At 50.2% G+C, this 18,806-nt stretch overlaps 1 protein-coding gene across 5 annotated transcripts in view; it reads left to right on the top strand.

Annotated features, from left to right (window-relative positions):
- The window catches only part of PPP1R12B (protein phosphatase 1 regulatory subunit 12B), a 137,045-nt gene extending 118,638 nt beyond the window's left edge, over positions 1–18,407 (top strand). For 3 of the 5 annotated variants that reach the window (XM_074528210.1, XM_074528212.1, XM_074528213.1), the window contains 7 exons: positions 861–877; positions 1,342–1,489; positions 3,124–3,228; positions 3,459–3,512; positions 4,849–4,899; positions 11,552–11,731; positions 15,148–18,407. In XM_074528210.1, coding sequence (XP_074384311.1) covers positions 861–877; positions 1,342–1,489; positions 3,124–3,228; positions 3,459–3,512; positions 4,849–4,899; positions 11,552–11,686 — 510 coding nt within the window. In that variant the 3' untranslated portion in view covers positions 11,687–11,731; positions 15,148–18,407. The remainder of the gene's footprint in view (positions 1–860; positions 878–1,341; positions 1,490–3,123; positions 3,229–3,458; positions 3,513–4,848; positions 4,900–11,551; positions 11,732–15,147) is intronic. The other 2 variants (XM_074528211.1, XM_074528214.1) reach the window with 1 other exon arrangement.
- The last annotated feature ends 399 nt before the right edge of the window (positions 18,408–18,806 follow it).

Consider the following 18,806-nt stretch of genomic DNA (forward strand, 5'->3'; position numbering starts at 1 on the left):
GGCAACCTGTGCCGTGGCCTGACCACCCTTTCAAGGAGGAAATTTTCCCTGATATGCAGCTAGCCTGAACCTCCCTGACATCACTTGAGGCCTTTCCTTGTGTCCTGTCCCTTGTTCCCTGGGCCCAGAGCCAGGTCCCCCCTTGTACAGGCTGAGCCCCTTCCCCAGCTCCCTCAGCTGCTCCTGGTGCTCCAGCCCCTTCCCCAGCTCCATTGCCCTCTCTGGACACGCTCCAGCCCCCAATGTCCAAAGGCAGCCCAGAACAGCACAGCAGAGGTTTGGGTGCTGATGGGGAAAGAAGAATCCAACAGAGGCTCCAACCACCCTGGTGTAAGCATCTTCTCCCTCCCTCCTGCAGCTACTGTTGTGTCTCTGTCTGCCACAGTGAAGCTTTTCTCCATGGAGAGCTCTTGCCCATGGAGAGAAGAGTGTGTGATTTTCTCAAGTTCAGTATAAACACTGGGAGATCCCTGTGTCTGTTCATCTCCCTCACCCGCATCACTCAGCACAGTGATCATAGTCAGGAAGAATAACTTCACTGGAAAAGGGAAACAGTAGATTGGTTTGGATTCCAGGGAAGGTGTTTCAGTTCTGGAAATGAGGATTTGAACAGCAAGGTTCAGGATTTCTTAGTTGAATTAAATAAGTGCTTCAGAGGAGCTGAAGCAGTTGAAGATTCAGGCAGAGATTGGAGATTCCCAGTTTGGCCTGGGAAATCTCTGTGTAGCCTGGCATGAGCTGGGTGCTGGTATCTGAGGTGGGAAATTGCTGCTGCCTGGAAGCTCTGCAGTTTTGAATTGAATGTTTTGTTCTCATTATTAATTACCTTTTCCTTTTTTTTTTTTTTTTTTCCCCTTCAGCATGAAAGACTTTCCAGGTAAGAATTTTATTTTTTTCTTACTTTTTTTTTTTTCTGTGTAATATTTATTGGCAGCATGTTTTTGTATGCCTTTGAGGATTCCCTGTGCTTCAAATCCAGACTGGTACTGGCTGTTTGGTCCTTTCCTGAGCTTAGCTGTGGCACCAGTTTGCTTCTGTTCTTTACTCCCCAAATTATTTACCTCAGTGCCCTCTTAGAAATGGAGCTGGTTCCCACCCTGGAGATGAGAGGTTTGTGTGAAGTCAGTGCCCATGGGAGGCTGGGCTGGTACCCTGGGATTTTTTCAGGTGTTGTGGTGGTGGTGGCTGCCAGTTTTGGGCAGCGATGCCCAGGGCCAAGCGGAGGGTGCTCCCACTGGCTCAGCTGGGTCTGCCCTCCCTGCAGTCCCAACCAGCTGGGCGCTGTGCTGGCTGTTCCAAGTTCCCACAGCCCCACAGTGCTGGATGTTGCTCGTGTTTCAGGTTGGAGGCAGCTACGAACCCCAGCACGAGCGACTCGTCGTACAGCGAGCGTTCCTCCGGCCGCTCCAGCGCCTACAGCCGCAGGGAGAACCGGCTCGCCGCGCTCAGCAGCCGCGCCGAGGAGGAGAGCAACAGGGACTACAAGAAAGTAGGGGTTTAAACTGATTCTTGTCATTGCACACACTGCAGAACCTGCCTGTTCTGCAGAAACCAGCCCCAAGAATCAGTGGGAAGAAGAAGATGTTTATGCTCATTTTCTCCGTTTCAAAGAATCCAGTGGTTTGGGTTGGAAGAGACCTTAAAGTTCATCCCATTCCACCCCTGTCATGGGCAGGGACACCTTGCACTATCCCAGGTTGCTCCTGTATGTCTTGGTTTGAAAGACAGGAGTCTTTCAAACCACCCTCTCACCCCAAATTGCTGTAAATTTTAAATTAAGGGGCTCTCAGGCGAAAAATATGGCAGCAGAAAATAACAGTTCTTTAATAGGGAAGGAAATAAAAGGATAAAATAAACAATGCAATAAACCAAAACAGCACTGTCAGAGTCAGAACACAGCCTGACACCCTGTGGGTCAGGCTGCTGGCAGCAGTCCCATTGGAATTGTGGCTCAGCCCTCCTGCAGTGTCAGGGCTGGTTCTGCTGGAGCAGGGATCCTGGAGAAAGGTGCAGTCTCTGCCTCTGAAGATCCAGGGGAAGAAGAGGCAGCTGCTGTTCCTGTGGGCAATCCAGTGCAGAAGCTGTGCTGGTGTTCCAGAATCTCCAGATTATATCTGGGTAGGAATGCTTGGCTCCTCCCTCTGGGCTCCCATCTCCCAATGGGATGCTGTAGCTCTTATCAGCCATGCAGTGACATTCAATGGCTGTTATCAGCAATGTCCCCTCCGTAGGGAGGAGTGATTGTGATCACTCAGAGAGAGATAAGGAAAACTGCCCACATAACAGAAGACAACTGCCATGCAGATGGCAAATAGAATACATCTTGCCTTGCAATCTGAGACACTGTGACAGATGAGTAATGTGATGATTGACTCTCACAATTAACAGACAAATATCATGTATATAGGTTAAGAAAAGTTTTATAGATTTATAGTTGTGTTGTACCCCCTCACGTGGTTATCAAGGGACAGCTGGGTTGGGACATCTGGGACGGTCAGATTGTCACTATGGAACACCTGACCTCCAATCAGGATTTGAAGAAGAGATCTCCACTACTGGACAGCAAAGAAGGGGTTGATGGACAGAACTTTGGGAGGGGTTAAAGGGTTAAAAAGGATCCATTGTGTGGGAGAGAGAGCACATGGTGGGGAAAATCCTTTGCTCCCTGCACTGTAACCTTTTTTCTCTATTCAGTCTTCTGTTGTATTTTTGATAAGCTTTAATGGACCTTCCTAAACTATGAAAAGTGAGTAACCATTTCTCACACTCCTGGACCTGGACACTTCCAGGGATCCAGAGGCAGCCACAGCTTCTCTGGGCACCCTGTGCCGGGGCTTGACCATCCTGTGAGTAAAGAATTACCTAAATTAAAACTGTCCCCTCTTGGCTGTGTTTAAACTCCCTACAAAATTCAACAGCTTTTTTCTTATTTCTAATTCATGAATTATGAAAACATAAGTAAAGCATCCAGGTTGGTTTTGTTTTCCCTTCTCATCTGTTGATGTGTGGGAGCAAAGTGAACCCCTCAGCTCAGTGCTAAGGGCAGTGTCTGCTCAGCCTGGCAGGATGGGGTTAATTAACCAGGAGCAGCCTGGTTAATTGAGCTCTTGTTTTGCATTTCAGTTATACGAGAGTGCCCTGTCTGAAAATCAAAAGCTGAAGTCAAAGCTGCAAGAAGCTCAGCTTGAGCTGGCTGATATCAAAGCAAAGTTGGAAAAAGCAGCCCAGGTAAGGGAAAATCCAGGTCCTGACTGGAGAAACTGAGCATGACAAAGCAACACTTGTTCCAGAATGGGAAAGGGAGGGAAGGTGCCATAGAGGAAACAGAAATAAGCAAATAATTTTGTAAATCAACATGTTGCATCCCAAGCAAGAGCATCTGCAGGCTGTCTTGGCCTTTGTGCAGCACCTTGTGAGAGCTCTCGGGTTTAATCACTTTCTATTTTTAATTTCCATAGCAGAAACAGGAGAAAACTTCTGACCGGTCCAGCATGCTGGAGATGGAGAAGAGGGTACGTGTCTCTGCTTTCTTCTGAGTCGCAGCTGTGCCTCGTGCAGGGCAGTCATTTCTTGAAGGGAAGTGTTAATTAAAAGATAAGTTGTATTTTTGCCTTAAGGAGCAGTGCACAATGATAATTGTGTTCTGACCTTTGCAGGGCCTGAGACTCTGCTGCTCTCAGCTTATTCTGATTCCTCTCTTTGGTTCTAAGCAGCTGAGGACCAATGGATTGTATCACACTGGGAGACTGTTGGTCCATTATGCTTTAAAATATCCTTGATCCTTACAAATAAAGGCTGGTTTGGGGTGGTGGAGGAACAAGGCAGAATCCTGGAAGGGCTGCTCTCAATCCCTACTTTCCCCAGCCTGGGTTGGTACCAAGGATTGCCCCAACCCAGGGACAGGACCTTGAACTTGGCCTTGTTGGAGTCAGGGCAGCATCCTGTATAACTTCTGTTGAATTAGGATCACAACAGCCACAATTTCTGTGAGTTAGAAAGCAAAAACACATCCAGCTGTTCTCAGTGAAGATGCATTAACTGTTTCCAGGACAGCTCATGCATTTTGCACTGAAGAATCCCTGGATGAACTGTGCTGTGGGCAAAAAGTGCCCCAGAACTCATCATCCACAGCACATCAGAAGCTGCCTTTTCCTCACTCTCCTGGCCTCATGGCTCTTTGCACAGGGTAAAGGAGCAGGGCAGAGAGTGTAAATCTTGTTCTTGGTGCATGTTTCCCATTCCCCCTTCTCGGGGCATGTCCCTGGAGCAGTTTGAGCCCCTTCATGTTGGGAAAGTCACTGAGGAGAGCACTTCTCCTCACCTGGACACAGGTGTAGCTGAGGCCACTCACACAGCAGAGTCTAATCCTCACTTTCTGAAATGCACTGAAAGCAGTCAGCTCTGCAGCCCTGGATTATCTGGGAGGAACAGGATTTCCAGGCAGGGAATTTCCATGTTCTGTTTCCTATTTGAGCAGCTCAGGGACTTTTCTCATTGCCACCTTCAGTGGAGTATAAGTAAATCCATGGCTTCACCTACAGAGCTCAAAATCACATTATATCAGCAGCTCCTGAGAACTGGGATCACTGAAAATGGGGAATAATTTCATTAGGGGTATGAGTAGAGCTTGTGCTGTGCCCAAACAGGCCCAGCTTATATCCCTGCTGGTTTGCCAGCTGCCCTCTCCCATCTGATCAGCTCCTGGTTGTAACCTCTGCCTTGCATTCCCCTCTTCAGGGGATGCTGCTACAGAAACACAAGATTTCTATTTTTCTTTAAAAGAAAATATACTGTAAATTTTTCTTCCAAATCCTTGTGACCTTCTTTGTCATGAATCCTTGTAAACAGGAGAAGCGAGCCCTGGAGCGGAAACTCTCTGAAATGGAGGAGGAAATGAAGGTAAGAAATAATCTTCACTGTGTCTATTCCATTTTATATGCTTTGTATTCATGTCTTTGGGGACTGTCACCCAGGAGGAGAATGTTAAAGGTGTCCATGGGAAGGATCTCATTTTCCTTTCTGCAGTCAGAACTTGCTTTAATGGCCCTGTTCTCCAAACATGAAATGCTAATAAACTGTCCTGGTTCTTATTCATCTGATTGCTGCTATGTTTGATTTGTTCTGCTGTTTAATCTGAGAATGGTGAAAGCTGTTCTCCTTAAATGCCTTCCCCAACTAACTTTCTGTGGCATCGCTGAGTTCCAGTGTGCTGACCCCCTGTGCTCTGACTAGTCTGCAGCCCGAGTAAAGGCTCTGAGGTTCTCTCCGGATGGGTAAGAAGACAAAGCTGGCTTTGATCTCACGCACACTGGCCAGGAGAAAACACAAAGTGGTTGTGTTCCTGTGCTCCCTTCCCACAGCATGTCACTGGGAGGCCACGGCAGCCTGGGATGGATAATTCCAGCAGAGAGGAATTTGCTTCCTGATGGGATGTGCAGCATGGCTTGCTGTCACCAGCCATGGCCACTGGGGCTGTGGCACGTTCTTGCTCCCATGGTGTGGCTTCCAGGATGGCTGTGGCCATGAGGGGAGCCCTGCAGGGCCCAGCAGTGTCTGGCTGCCCTCACACCCCCACAGCCTCTCCCAGCTCAGCAGCACTGCAGTTCTGCTGGATGTCAGTGCTGTGTTCACAAAGTGGGTGCCCCTCTGCTCTGCCCCTGCTTTCCTTCCCTTTCAACATCAGCAGGTGGGACCAAGCTGCTCTCACACAGAAGGAAGGACCCACCTGAGAGCTCTCCCTGCACTGACAGAAATTACTTCCTGCCACCCTGGAGGAGGCTCCAGCTCTGTTTCTGTTTGAAGCTTTTGTTTCTACCAAGCACATAACTCTGAAAGGCCTGTGCTACATCTTCTGCAATAAGTAGCACAACAATATGGTGGATTCTTGCTGTAAGGCTCTTGTTCTCTCAGAAAGGGGAAAATAAGCGTGAATGTGTGAGCCAGGAGGAGAAGGAGAAAGGATTGAATATGTCTAAGTTCCAGATTCTTTGTTCAGTGAGCAGGTAGGAACCTTCAACTGCACAGAGACTTTCCTATAATTACAGCACTGTGGTCTTCAAGAGAGATACAGGCATGAGCAGTTTGTGTTGGTCCTTCAGCTCTGCAGATCCCTGCAAACCTGCAGCTTCAGCCCATGGAGTAAGAAGAAAAGGTGGTGGCCTCTAGTGGCCTCAGTTTGAAAACATACTGCTCTGGAAGAAGTAATGAGGGAAGGTTCCTGCAGGGTCTGTTGGACACAGCCAGAGCAGCTCCAGGTCAAGTGGAGCTGCAGAGCCATGGAAGCCAAGGGAGGGCAGGAGGAGAAGCACTGCTGGAGGTTGGACGTGTTCTCACACTGCCTTGAGAGACATGGGCTGAAGGAACCTGTGCTCCAGCTGAAAATGAGCTTCAGCTCCTTGAGAGTGGTGCTGATTCTGCTCTGTCTGTTCTTGCTGCATTGGACAACCAGAGTGGCCTTTTGTTACTAGAACAAATAGCCAAGGATTCGGAAAATCTCTTTTCTGAGGTGCTACTACACTTTTACTAGTTTTTGCAATCCTTAAGCATGCAGTGAGTACCTGAGGGCACTGTGACATGTCTTGTTTGACATCTACTCAAAAAAAAAGGAATATAAAATCCCTTAAGAAAGAAGCATTGGATTGGACTTTTCCAAAAGGAAATTGTTGTGTCCATTTTCATGATGCCTTGAAGTGGGAGAAGCAGCCCTGCTGTGTTTGCCTGGAGGGAGATAACCTCTGCAGAGCATCCCTGTTAGTCACTTCTGTGGGAGTTGAGCCAGGAAAATCTGCAAATTCTGGCTGGGCTTTCATTCTTGCTCCTTGCACTACCTGAGTTGCTGTTGTGCAGAGTCAGAATAAGGAAGGAGTCGTGAAGGAAAAGGCAAATCCACCAATTTCCTTTCATGTGGAAACAACAAACCTGTCAGGTGATGAGGTCTCAGGCTGTTTTGGGGAATTCTTCCCACTAGTCTTTGAATCCAGCAAGACTTACATCCAGCTGTTGGATCCAGGGGTGTCTATGTCCAGTTGTGCACATGAGATGTCCTGGCCAGGGCTGTCCTCTCCTTGCAGCTGACTTCTGAGGAAGAGGAGGCAGAGGTGGCAGAAATGTGCAATACTTCAGCCTGTGTTTGAGGGAGTGAGCTTTGTTCCTGTCTGGAGTGTGGCCCCTGCTACCAAAGCCATAGAGAAGTGAAGAGGAGCAAGACAGGCTTGGTAACTTCAAGAATCTTGGTGGCAGAGCTGCTCCTCAGAGCTGCTCTTGCAAAGTTGACAGAGACTCAACATTTCCCTGAGTGACTGCACAATTCAACTGGAGATCCAGAACCTTGGCTGAGGCAGGAGAAAGAAAATTAACATTTGCACTGAGCTGAATTCAATGCCAAGTGCCTGGGGTCCCAACTTAACACAGCAGTTGTTCTTGAAGGTCACAGAAGCTCCTTTATTCCATGGCAGTGCTGCAGCATCGTGCAGGCTCTGGGCATTTTTATTTAGTGTTGCAGGCACAAAATCTGTTAATTGAAGGCAGGTACCAAAAACTGAGAAACCTGCTTTTGCTAAGCCAAGTATCAAGCAGAGTGATAAGCAATCACAGCGGTATCATCCAGATCCTGCTCTTTGCCCTTGGCTTCAGTCCCAGCCTCCCAGCCCTTGCTGGATTTGGTGCATAAACAGGAGCCTGGCCTACCTGCAGCACACAGACATTTTTACATAAATGATCCTTTCTGAGGGCTGTGCAGGTGTGGAGGCTGAGCAGGGGCTGATGGGACCATGCTGAAGTTCTGTGCTGTGCTGGTGTGGAAAAACAAAGGTGGTCTCTGAAATGATCACAGTCCTTTCCACCTCACACAGCACCATGCCCCTGCTGTGTGTGTTAGATGCTTTCTGCCAGCTGTGAGCCATGTTATAAAACAGAGAGGCTTTATTATCTGTGTATCATAAAATCAGGGAATATCCTGAATGGAAAGGGACCCACAGTCCAACCCCTGCCCTGCACAGACACCCCAACAATCCCACCCTGGGCATCCCTGAGAGCATTGTCCAAACACTCCTGGAGCTCTGGCAGCCTCGGGGCTGTGCCCATTCCCTGGGGAGCCTGGGCAGTGCCAGCACCCTCTGGGGAAGAGCCTTTCCTGAGATCCAGCCTGAGCCTGCCCTGGCACAGCTCCAGCTGCTCCCTGGGTCCTGTCCCTGCTCACAGAGAGAAGAGATCAGAGCTGTCCCTTGGGAGGAGCTGCAGCCCCCAGTGGGGCCTGACCTCAGGCCCCAGGGTGAACAGAGCAAGTATCCTCAGCTGGTTTTGGTACTATCAAAAGAAGGGACTATTCCAGTACAGCCATCTAACAGCAGCTCCTGTACACCTCCTAACAGCAGGTGTGGTGTGTCACAGGACAGCTGTGCCATGTCTGTCGGTCTGTCTGTCCTCACTGAGCACAGTGGCAGCCAGTAAATCTTGGACTGTGAGGGGATGGATGGATGGATGGATGGATGGATGGATGGATGGATGGATGGATGATGGATGGATGGTGGATGGATGGATGGATGGATGGATGGATGGATGGATGGATGGATGGATGATGGATGGATGGATGGATGGATGGATGATGGGTGGATGAGGGATGGATGGATGGATGAGGGATGGATGGATGGATGATGGATGGATGGTGGATGGATGGATGGATGGGTGGATGATGGATGGATGATGGATGGATGGATGATGGATGGATGGATGGATGGATGGATGGATGGATGGATGGATGGATGAGGGATGGATGGATGGATGGATGGATGGATGGATGGATGGATGATGGATGGATGATGGATAGGGGATGGATGGATGGATGGATGGATGGATGGATGGATGGATGGATGGATGGATGGATGGATGGATGGAATCCATTGATGGATGGACTGATGGATGATGGATGGATGGATGGATGGATGGATGGATGGATGGATGGATGATGGATGGATGGATGATGGATGGATGGATGGATGGATGGATGGATGATGGATGGATGGATGGATGATGGATGATGGAGGATGGATGGATGGATGGATGGATGGATGGATGGGTGGATGATGGATGGATGGATGGATGGATGGATGGATGGATGGATGATGGATGGATGGATGGGTGGATGGATGGATGGATGGATGGATGGGTGGATGATGGATGGATGGATGGATGGATGGATGGATGGATGGATGGATGGATGGATGGGTGGATGATGGATGGATGATGGATGGATGATGAGTGGATGGATGATGAGTGGATGGATGATGGATGGATGGATGGGATATGGTGAGCAGGGATCTCACTGCTGTGGTGTCACTGCAGCTTTCCTGCAGTTGTTTGCTGTAGCTCTGTCTTGGGATCTGTTGATTTATCCAGTGTCAGAACTGTGTGTGTGTCCCAGGAGCTGCTCTGTCAGTTTGATGATCTCAGGGGCTCAAACCCCATCCTGTGCTGGCTCCCTGCCTTCCTGTCTTGCTTACCTTGGTTTTGCAAAGCTTTCCAAAGAAGTGTCTTCATTCTGTCATGGAGAGTAAATGTAGGGCTTTTGGGTAGCTAGGAACAGAGCTGATGGTTGGGGGTGTACAGAGTGCTTCAGTTTTGTACAGGAATGAGCCCTTGGACAGAATGTCCTGGGACACAGCAGATTCCTTGCCAGCTGCAGTCAGCTCTGGGTCATAGAGAATTCCAGTGGCTTGGGTTTGAAGGTGCCCTTCTCATTCCACCTCGTGCCATGGACATAGACCCTTCCACCATCCCAGGCTGCTCCAAGCCCTGCCCTGGCCTTGGACATTGCCAGGGATGGGGCATCCACAGCTTCTCTGAGTAGTGCAGGTTGGGTGGATGGTCACTGTCTTTGTGTCCCAGTAGATTCTTTCATGGTGCTCTTTGTTCAGGACAGACAGCCCCTCCCTTTGAGTGCTTTTTGCTAATTAAATGGTAGAAAGGAACCCTCTTCCTCATAAACCCTTGCCTGTGTCTTCTTCTGCCACTAAGGGGACATGGGGAGGAATATGGTGCTTTGTGGGACTGCTTTGGTTTGGGACTGGGAATTTGCCACTTGAATTTACAACTCTTCTTGTGGATGGTTCCTGCCTGCCCCTGCCCAGTGCTGGGGCTCCTTCCATCATGCAGGATGGGTTCTTGCTCAGGAGGGGTTCTTGTTTTCTTCTGGCCCAGCTGCCCAACCTCTCAGGAGGAAGGAGGGCAGGGATGCTGCTCAGGAAGCAGCTCCACAGCTCTTGGCATCTCCTGGCGCCTGCAGTGGTGTAAATGTCCAGCACATGAATTCACTTTGGCATTACTGGGAACAGTGTCATCCTTGTGGCACTGGGATGTCTGCATGGCTTGGACCATTTCCCTGTTCTGCTTCCTCATGGCTCTTCTGTTCCTGACCTCCCTCTGCTGTTGAACCTGTGCAACCCCAGTTTGTACCCATGTCCAGTTTGTACCCGTGCCCAGTTTGTATTTGTGCAAGCCCCAGTTTGTACCCACACACAGTTTGTATCCATGTCCAGTTTGTACCTGTGCCCAGTTTGTATTTGTGCAAGCCCCAGTTTGTACCCATTCACAGTTTTGTACCCATGTCCAGTTTGTACCTGTGCCAGTCCCAGTTTGTACCCACACACAGTTTGTACCCATGTCCAGTTTGTACCTGTGCCAGTCCCAGTTTGTACCCATTCACAGTTTGTACCCATGTCCAGTTTGTTCCTGTGCCAGTCCCAGCGTGGGGCTTGGTCTCTGCCCTGTCCTGTGCCCCTCATTGCCTTTGTCACCAGGAATGCCCTCCTGGCACATCCCCACTGTGGGAGATGCTCTCATTCAGACTCCTGTTCCTGAAATGAACAGTTTAAGGTTCAGACTTGTCCCCTCTGAAGGTCAGAGATAAATTGAGCCCTGAGACAGAGAAGAGTTGAATCTGGGCATGGATGAGAAACCAAACCCCAGAGGTTTTGGCAGGACTGAGCGTGGGCAGAGCCAGGAGCATCACTCAGGGATGAGGGACACAAGGAGACACAGTACCTGTCCTGGTGATCTGCTGTGGGACAGTGACACTTTCAGGTGCTTCATTCTGTGCCTTTGGGATCTTCAGGAAGCTCTGGTTCCTCTTTGCTCCACACAGCTGCTTTGGCTTTTAGAGATACATGAAGAAAAGGAGTTTTAACAGAGTTATCAGTTCCCAGCAGAGCTTTCAGAGCCTGTCTAGGTGTTAAGTCACTGGTGATAGGTCTCACAGCAGTTCCCAAGTCCTAGGGCTGTCTGGGTAAACTTGAATATAATCCTGCTTTGTGGTGGGAAATCCCTGTATTTGACCTTTTTTAAGATTTTGGGGGCCCCTGGAGAAAGGGCTGATTCCCAAAATATCCTTGGTGTGTTGTCAGGCTTTTCCCATCCAGCACTCTCTGCTACTAATTTCTTTTATTCTCTTTTTTTCTTTCACTGCCTATGAACTAAACTCCCATTTCTGTGCCCATTTCTGTTCATTTCCATGATGTTCTCTCTGTATTTCTCTGTCCACTCCTCTCGCTCTCTGCAGAATCTCCACCAGCTCAAACAGATTCACACTCTGAGGCAGATGAATGAGCAGCTGCTGGCTGAGAACAGGGCTCTGACCCGGGTTGTAGCCAGACTCTCTCTGCCCTCCAAGCCCAAGGAATCAGAGGAGCTGTAGCTGCTTTCCCTCGGGCTCATCTTGCCTCCTCCTCCTCTCCTCCAGGCAGGTCTCGGCTCTGCTCTGCTCCCCAGGCTGCCTTGTGGCTCAGAGCTTGTGGCACAGCATCTCTGCATTCCCAGGGCATGGTGCTGCTGCCATGGCAGGGCTTGCTGGAGCTCTGCTCCCCCCTGCCTCCTGCTCTGCTTGGCAGATGCTGCTGCCCTTGCCAGCTTAGCTCTGGGAATGGCTTTGGGGTGGCTTGGCAGTGCCAGCAGCTCCTTGCCTGGTACTTGGCCTTCAAACAGACCCACAGAATGCTTTGGGTTGGAAGGGGTTAAGTTAAAGTTCATCCGTTCCACCCCTACACTTTCCACTAGACCAGGTTGCTCCAAGCCCCGTCCAGCCTGGCCTTGGACACTTGAAAATAAATGGTTTATGCACATGGCTGCTTAGAATAGAATTATTTTTTAATTAGACTTAGTTCAGGGAGAAGCTGGCACTCAGCAAATCAGATTATCCAGAGTCAGGAAATTTGCAGGGATGTTGTGAAAAGCTAACATTTTAGACAGAAAGGGTATTTTTAGAAAAACTACAAAGTGAACTGTCCTCAGCAGGTTTTCTTGGTCACTTGAACAAAAAGGACAAGCTCCATTCCTTATTTTAAACTGAAATTTTTGGGTGTGAGTCCACAGGCTCAGCATCCCTGCCTCCTGTGGGCTGGCACAGGGTGGGGGAAGCAGCAGGAGCCAGACCAGGAGCACTCTGTGTTTTCATCTCCTGTTTTAAATCCAGTGCTGGACAATTAGTGGTGGAAACACAAGGATGAGTCTTCCCTAAGCTTTGCCTTCACACATCACACAGTTAAATTACATCTCTTCCTGCTACTTCATTGGTTCAATGCTAAAATAAAGCTGTAAGTGCTCCTTTCTGGGGGCCCTGCCTGTCCTTTGCAGGTTAGTAGGGATATTCATATCCCTTGGGACACAAGAAGTTGTGTGCTCTTGTGGGCTGGAAGTGGCACCACAGAATAAAGAAATCTATTCTTAGCACACAAATTATACCAAGGCTGATTAACCATAGAAACAAACTAATCAGGGGAATTGTGGCTTCCCCTTTCCAGGAGTGTCAGCTCAAGCCCACATGTGTGTCACCAGGGCCAGGAGAGTCAGGGGTTTTATTGTGTGCCCTGGATTGTGCAGGTGGTCAGGTGAAATGATCTCACAGCCTTTCTGTGTTTAATCTGTGGAACTATCCTCCAGCCTGACCCTGCCTCATTTCTTTTCATAAACTGTGAGTTTAAGTCATTCTCCTTCCCCACATGCTTTGAGATCTGAGAGGGAAAATTGGGCAAAATTATTTTCAGAAAAAGAACTGATGTTTCACAACCTGCAAGTGACCTCTCCTCCTCCCAGGACATGCCCACATTATCACTGCCCTGCATCCCCTGTGCTCTGGCTGGGGCTCACACTGCCCTCCTCACTCACTCACTCACTCACTCACTCACTCACTCACTCACTCACTCACTCGCAGGTTTGCAGTTCCCTACCAGTGCCAGGTTGGGCAGAGCCATGGTCTGTGAGCTCTGCTGGTTTATTTCAGCTGTTTGAGTAGGTCTGACACAGGCTGTTGCTGCTGTGTGTAAACTCGGCCTCAGTGGTGTCTGTGCACATCACAGCTGTGCAGAGCTGTCCCTGGGTTAGGCTGTGCCAGCTGTCCCACGCTCTGGCAGCAGAGCTTCTCAGTGAATCTCATTTTCCTGCAGGCACATGGGTTCTGAGGAGCCCTGTGCATTCAGTGAGTGTTCCCATGTCCCAGGTGCCACACAGCCCTGCTGCTCTGCCCAAACCCAGGTGACACCAACACTGCTCATGGTCAGCCCTGCCCTTCCCTGGGGCTGGGCCACATCCCTGCTCAGCATTCCTGGAAACTCCAGCCCTTCCAGCCTTGGAACCCCAGTTCCCCTGGGGTTCATTTCACCTCACTTGAGGCTACTCTGCTTCCAAGGGAGGAACACCCTGGGCTTGTGTTGTCTCACGATGATGTGCAGCTGTCAGGAGGCCTCAGTGGGCACGGTGGAGCTGGGTTGTGACCAGGAAACGTGTCCAGAGGCACTTATTTCACATTCCTTCATTTTTAAATAAGTGACACAGGTCACACGAAGCCTCCCATGAGGAACTGCCCAGTGGGTGGAGGGGCTCCTGCAGGCACTGGGAGGCACCAGTGTGAGTGTGGCTGGTGGAGCTCAGGAGGAGACAGAGGAGTGCAGAGATACCAGGAGCTCTGCTGTGTCTCTGAGCTCCTGATCCTTGGGTGATGATGATGGCAATGCCTCTTGTTTGGCCTTGAGAAATGGCACAAGGAGCCACGAGTGCTGTTCTGTCACCACGGTGGCACCAGCACATGGATTTACCCTTCCCACAATGTTCCACCATGCAGCACCAGCCTCTCCTCCCTCCCAGCTGGAGCCTCCCCCAGCAGTGCCCACGGGGATGGAGCTGGGGGTGTTGGGGCCCACCATGGCTTGGCCCAACCTTGTAAGAAGGGAATTGCTCTGGTGGGAGCTGGAGCTGCCCCAGGAGCTGCCCCCACTCAGAGCTGGTGAGCAGGGAGGGACTGCAGGTGGAGGGGGCAGAACATTGTGGTCAAAGCTGAAACACCTGGTTAGGAGGAAGGAGATTTAGTGCAGATTTTTAATCTGAAAGAATTCCTCCAAGATGCAGCTTGGCAGACAGGAGTTGTGGCTGAGCTCATACAGGTGCCATGTGTGTGACCCCACTCTGCCCTGGGTGTCCCTGCAGCCCTGGTCACCCATGCTGGCAGTGACCCCCTGTGTGCCACCCCCAGACAGGAGCAGGGTCTCCCTCTGGTTGGGAACAGCCCAGGGAAGGTCACTGGCTGCAGCACAGGAAGCCAGCAGGGTTTGTGCCAATGGGAAATGTTGGAAGGGTCTTGTTGAAGCCATTTCTTCTCTGTTTCCAAAGGCTTTGGTCTGTTGCAACCTCAGCTGAGCACCCAGGAGGTACCTCCAGTGTCAGTGTGTTCTACGAGTCCTCTGGCCTCAGCACTTGGGGCTGTATCACACATCTGCAGGGTCCCAAGGAGATTTGGGGGTATTCTAAAGAGATTTGGCAAGGTCCAATCCTAAATGAAGATTCCAGGCCTTTGGTTTCCCTTCCAGTCCTGGCAAAATGGAAAAAGCATATCAGGAAAACCAACTTTACTTGTCTGCTGAGCTGTATTTGGCCTCTGGGCAGAGGTTTGGGATGAAGCAGCTCAGAAATGGTTCCTGCCCTGCTGCTGGGGCTGAGGCCTTGCTTTGCACCAGGGCTCCCTGCTCAGTGCTGTGCTCGAGGCCCCTCTCACCCAGCTTGTGAGAGCTCTGGGGATGCTGCAGAGCCATGGGAGGTGCTGCTGGAGGGGGCAGGGTCCCCCTGGCCCCCCAGCCCCTCTGATCCCACCTTGTCTCTGTCTCTCCACAGATTTTGACAGAGCTGAAGTCGGACAACCAAAGGCTGAAGGATGAGAACGGAGCCCTCATTCGAGTCATCAGCAAACTCTCCAAATAGGAATCAGAGCAAAGGGAGGACAAGGAGGGGTGTCCTACACCAGCTGCCAACCCCACCACCCAGCCCTACCCCTTCCTTCCCGTCAGTACAGCAAGTGTTTCAGCTGTGGGATCAATGTCACACCTGCCTTGCCCTGCCCTTTGCTGTACATTCCCTTTCTAGCCCTATTTCCCCCCAACACACCCCCTGCCATTTTATTTTTTTTAATTGATGCATGTTGTGGTATCTCGGACATTTTATTCAAGGGAGAAACGTGAGGACTGGGTTTGAGCTGCCAAAACTTCTTCCAAAAGCTCAGTGTTTGGTTTTGGACTCTGACCTGGAGTGGGAAGCTCCTACTGTAAAAAGTGACATCTGAAGAACTAACCCAGCATGTGCAAGCCCTTTACAGGTGGGAAATGTGAACTGGGCTGGGACTCTGAGGATGCACATCAGCCCACTGAGATGTGGGACTCTGGTTAAATGTGATGCTGTGAAAGCCACCAGAGCTCATGTTTGTCACAGGCTGATGAGCTGTTTTGCACAGACACCTTCTCCTCTTGCCCCAGTAGACTGAGTCTTCTACTTTAGATAAGATTTTGAGCCTGTTCAGTACCATCAGTGCTGTGCTGACACTCAGTGTCAGACCCTTGTCCCTCAGCTTCCCTTTTCCCCCCAGCCTGGGTGATCCTGTGTCACTTTGTGTCCTTCCAGGGCTCCTGTCTCTGTGGTTGGTAGCATCCAGTTGCCACCTGGACTCTTGTTCCTTGGGACAGGACATATCCCAGGCACTTGCTGAGTTTTCTGAAGGACAAACTTGAACCCCTACAGACCCTCTGCTGCTCTCACCTGTGTGTGAGCCTGAATCACCTTGCAGGGAGCTGTGCCCATGCCAGAAACCAGGCTCCCCTTCCCAAAAGCCATCTGGGACATTCTCCCAGTGCCTCCCTGAAGGCAGAGCCCATAGCAGAGCCTGGTCTGGTATTTCAGGTACCCTCCCTTTGATTTGCAGCAGGATTTTATAGACAGAGAATGCCAGCATCCTGTCCCACACACCTTGGAGAGGCCAGAGTGTGTCAGTGTCAGAGGGACAGGGAGCTGCTGGTAACTGAATCATGGTAAATGAAAGTCTTCTGACCTGTCAGAAACTTGTCATAAGCTTTGACCTTGAAGGAACCCCCCAGAATTATTCCTCTTTAATGTTACATGCACTCTAAATGGTTTGGAATTGTTCTCTCCCATGGGCATTCAGACATTGGCTCCTCTCTCCATGCTGTGGGACGTCAGCAGTTCTGTTCAGCTTCCCTTTAACAGACTCCTCTCCAACAGAACCTTCCCTCCCAGAGATGTCCTGCTGTATCCAAACATTCTCCCATCTACATCCTTCCATATTTTCATCCTTTCATCCCCTTTGTCCTTCAACTCCCCAGGCTCTGTCTGGCCAAGGGCAGCAGTTCTTGGTCCCTGAACCTGGGGGTGGCCATGGGGCAGCTCTGCCACGTTCCTGAGCAGCTCTGGCCAGGGGGACTCTCCACTACCAGAGAGATGAGATACTTGAACATGAGCAGAATACTTGAGCTTGCTCAGCAGGGTAAAACTTCTCTGTCAGGCAATCCTGGCATTTTTCAAAGCTTTTGCTGGTTATTGCCTCAGAAAGCATCTCTGTTTCCCCCTCTCTGGGGTTTTCTCTCTTTTTCACCCCCCTAATTCTCCATTTTCCCCCCTTCCCCTCCCTGTCCTGCCTGTTTCCACCTCTCTTGCTCTTCCTGGAGCTGCCAGTTCTCCCCAGGCAGCTCTGACCACAAGTTGCTCTTGAGCTGGTGGAGCTGTTGTGCAGCTGAGGCACCGTTTCTCCTGGTACAGAGGCCCTGCCTCTGCTGCTGAGCTTTGGGAGGAAGAGACCAAAGCTGGTAAAGGCATCAGGGTTTCTGCAGAGCACTGCCTAAGCCAGGCATCCTTTTTATATTCCTTGATTTTAACCCCGCGCTATTTAACAGCTTTAAGTCTTGAGATCCAGTCAGTGCTTCCGCTGCACGCCATCCCCTCCTGGTGCACTCTTTCTGTGAGTCCTTCTGCTGTTCTTGGTGTTTTCTCTCTTGGTGACCACTCCTCACTTCAGCCTCGGGCTCTGCTCTGCTCTGGAGCTCGGGAGTCAGGAGCTCTGTCCCTTCTGTGCTCAGAGCTCAGAGCTCAGGAGCCCTGTTCCCTCTGTGCTCAGGGATCACGAGCTCTGTCCCTTCTGTGCCCAAGGACCAGGAGCTCTGTCCCTTGTGTGCCCATGGAGCAGGAGGTGCTCCCCAGCTGGGCTGGAGCCTCAGGCCGTGCATCCCGGCAGGATGAGGAGGAGAGTTCAGAATCAAGATCCTGTCCTTCTCACAGGTTCCTGGCAGCAGGAAGAAGCCTGGTGTCTGTTTTAGCGAGAGGGTTCAACCCAATCTGACAAATCCATCCTGCACTGATGTTTTGCCCCTTCTTCCAGGACACTTGCTGCCTCTTTCCCAAGGAGCAGAGTGCAAAGGCTGTGGGGGCTCGTTCTGAGTGGCACCTTGCAAAGCCAAACCACTGCAGCTGCAGTGGCTGCTGAGCACTGGATTCTCTGAGCCCTGGGCCCCTCAGCTCAGTGTCCCTGATCAGCCAAAGCTGTGAGCGTCCCGTGCTGACGGCGCAACTGCAAATGACATTCTTGACAATGGATTTTCTTTGTCTCACTTCATGCCTGACATAACCAGTGCACTGAGGAGGTGACAAACAGGACACCTCAAACCCTGTGCTTGGCACAAGGTGCAGAGCAAATAGGTTTTTAAAATTGATCCCTCTTGGAACCAGAGCATTTACCAGACGTGGTCTCCCTCGGGGAACATGAGCTTTTTTTTCTAAGCAATTGCTTGGGGTGAGTTAATTTTTATCGCTTGGGGTGAACCCACCTGTTGTGGCTGCAAGTTTGGTGATGGCTCTTTGTAAATAAAGTCCTTGGAGAAGCAGGACTGGCTGATGAGATGGGGAGAGAATGTATTTTTATGCAACTTTTGAGTGGCCTTTCAAACCCTGAGATGAATGATTTGTTTTACTGGTTGTTGTTATATAGTATTATAAGTATTATGTGTTTGAAAGTTTGGGAATAATATTCACAGCTATGATGCTTGTAAACACAACAGTATTTATAAATGAATAAAGTAAGAGTTGATAAAATAGAAGCTTTGACTTTGCTACCATCTTTCTGGAATTATAAGTTGTTTGTGCTAAAATTCCCTGTTTCTCCCAAAATTCTTGTGGCATAACAATGTCCATCATCCATCAAAGCACAAAAGTTTTGCAGCTACAACAAAAGTGCCTTTTCAGGGGAAGCTGAAATGAAGGAACTGGGATGCACATGCCTGGAAAGCACCCACCAGTGGGAAGGTAAAACAGGAGAGGGTCCCATCTCCTCCTCAACATCACACTGGGGATCAGGCCCATTTCCCACTCTGGTGGCAAGCCCTGGTTTTGCTCTGCTCACAAGTTTGGTCAGCACAAAGTGTGGCACAGGCAGGAGGTGGTGTCACATCTGGGAACCTCTGTCTTGGGTGAGGCTGCTGGAATCTCCATGTATTCCA

This window comes from Zonotrichia albicollis, chromosome 28 (genome assembly GCF_047830755.1).
Source record: "Zonotrichia albicollis isolate bZonAlb1 chromosome 28, bZonAlb1.hap1, whole genome shotgun sequence".
Lineage (NCBI taxonomy): Eukaryota > Metazoa > Chordata > Aves > Passeriformes > Passerellidae > Zonotrichia > Zonotrichia albicollis.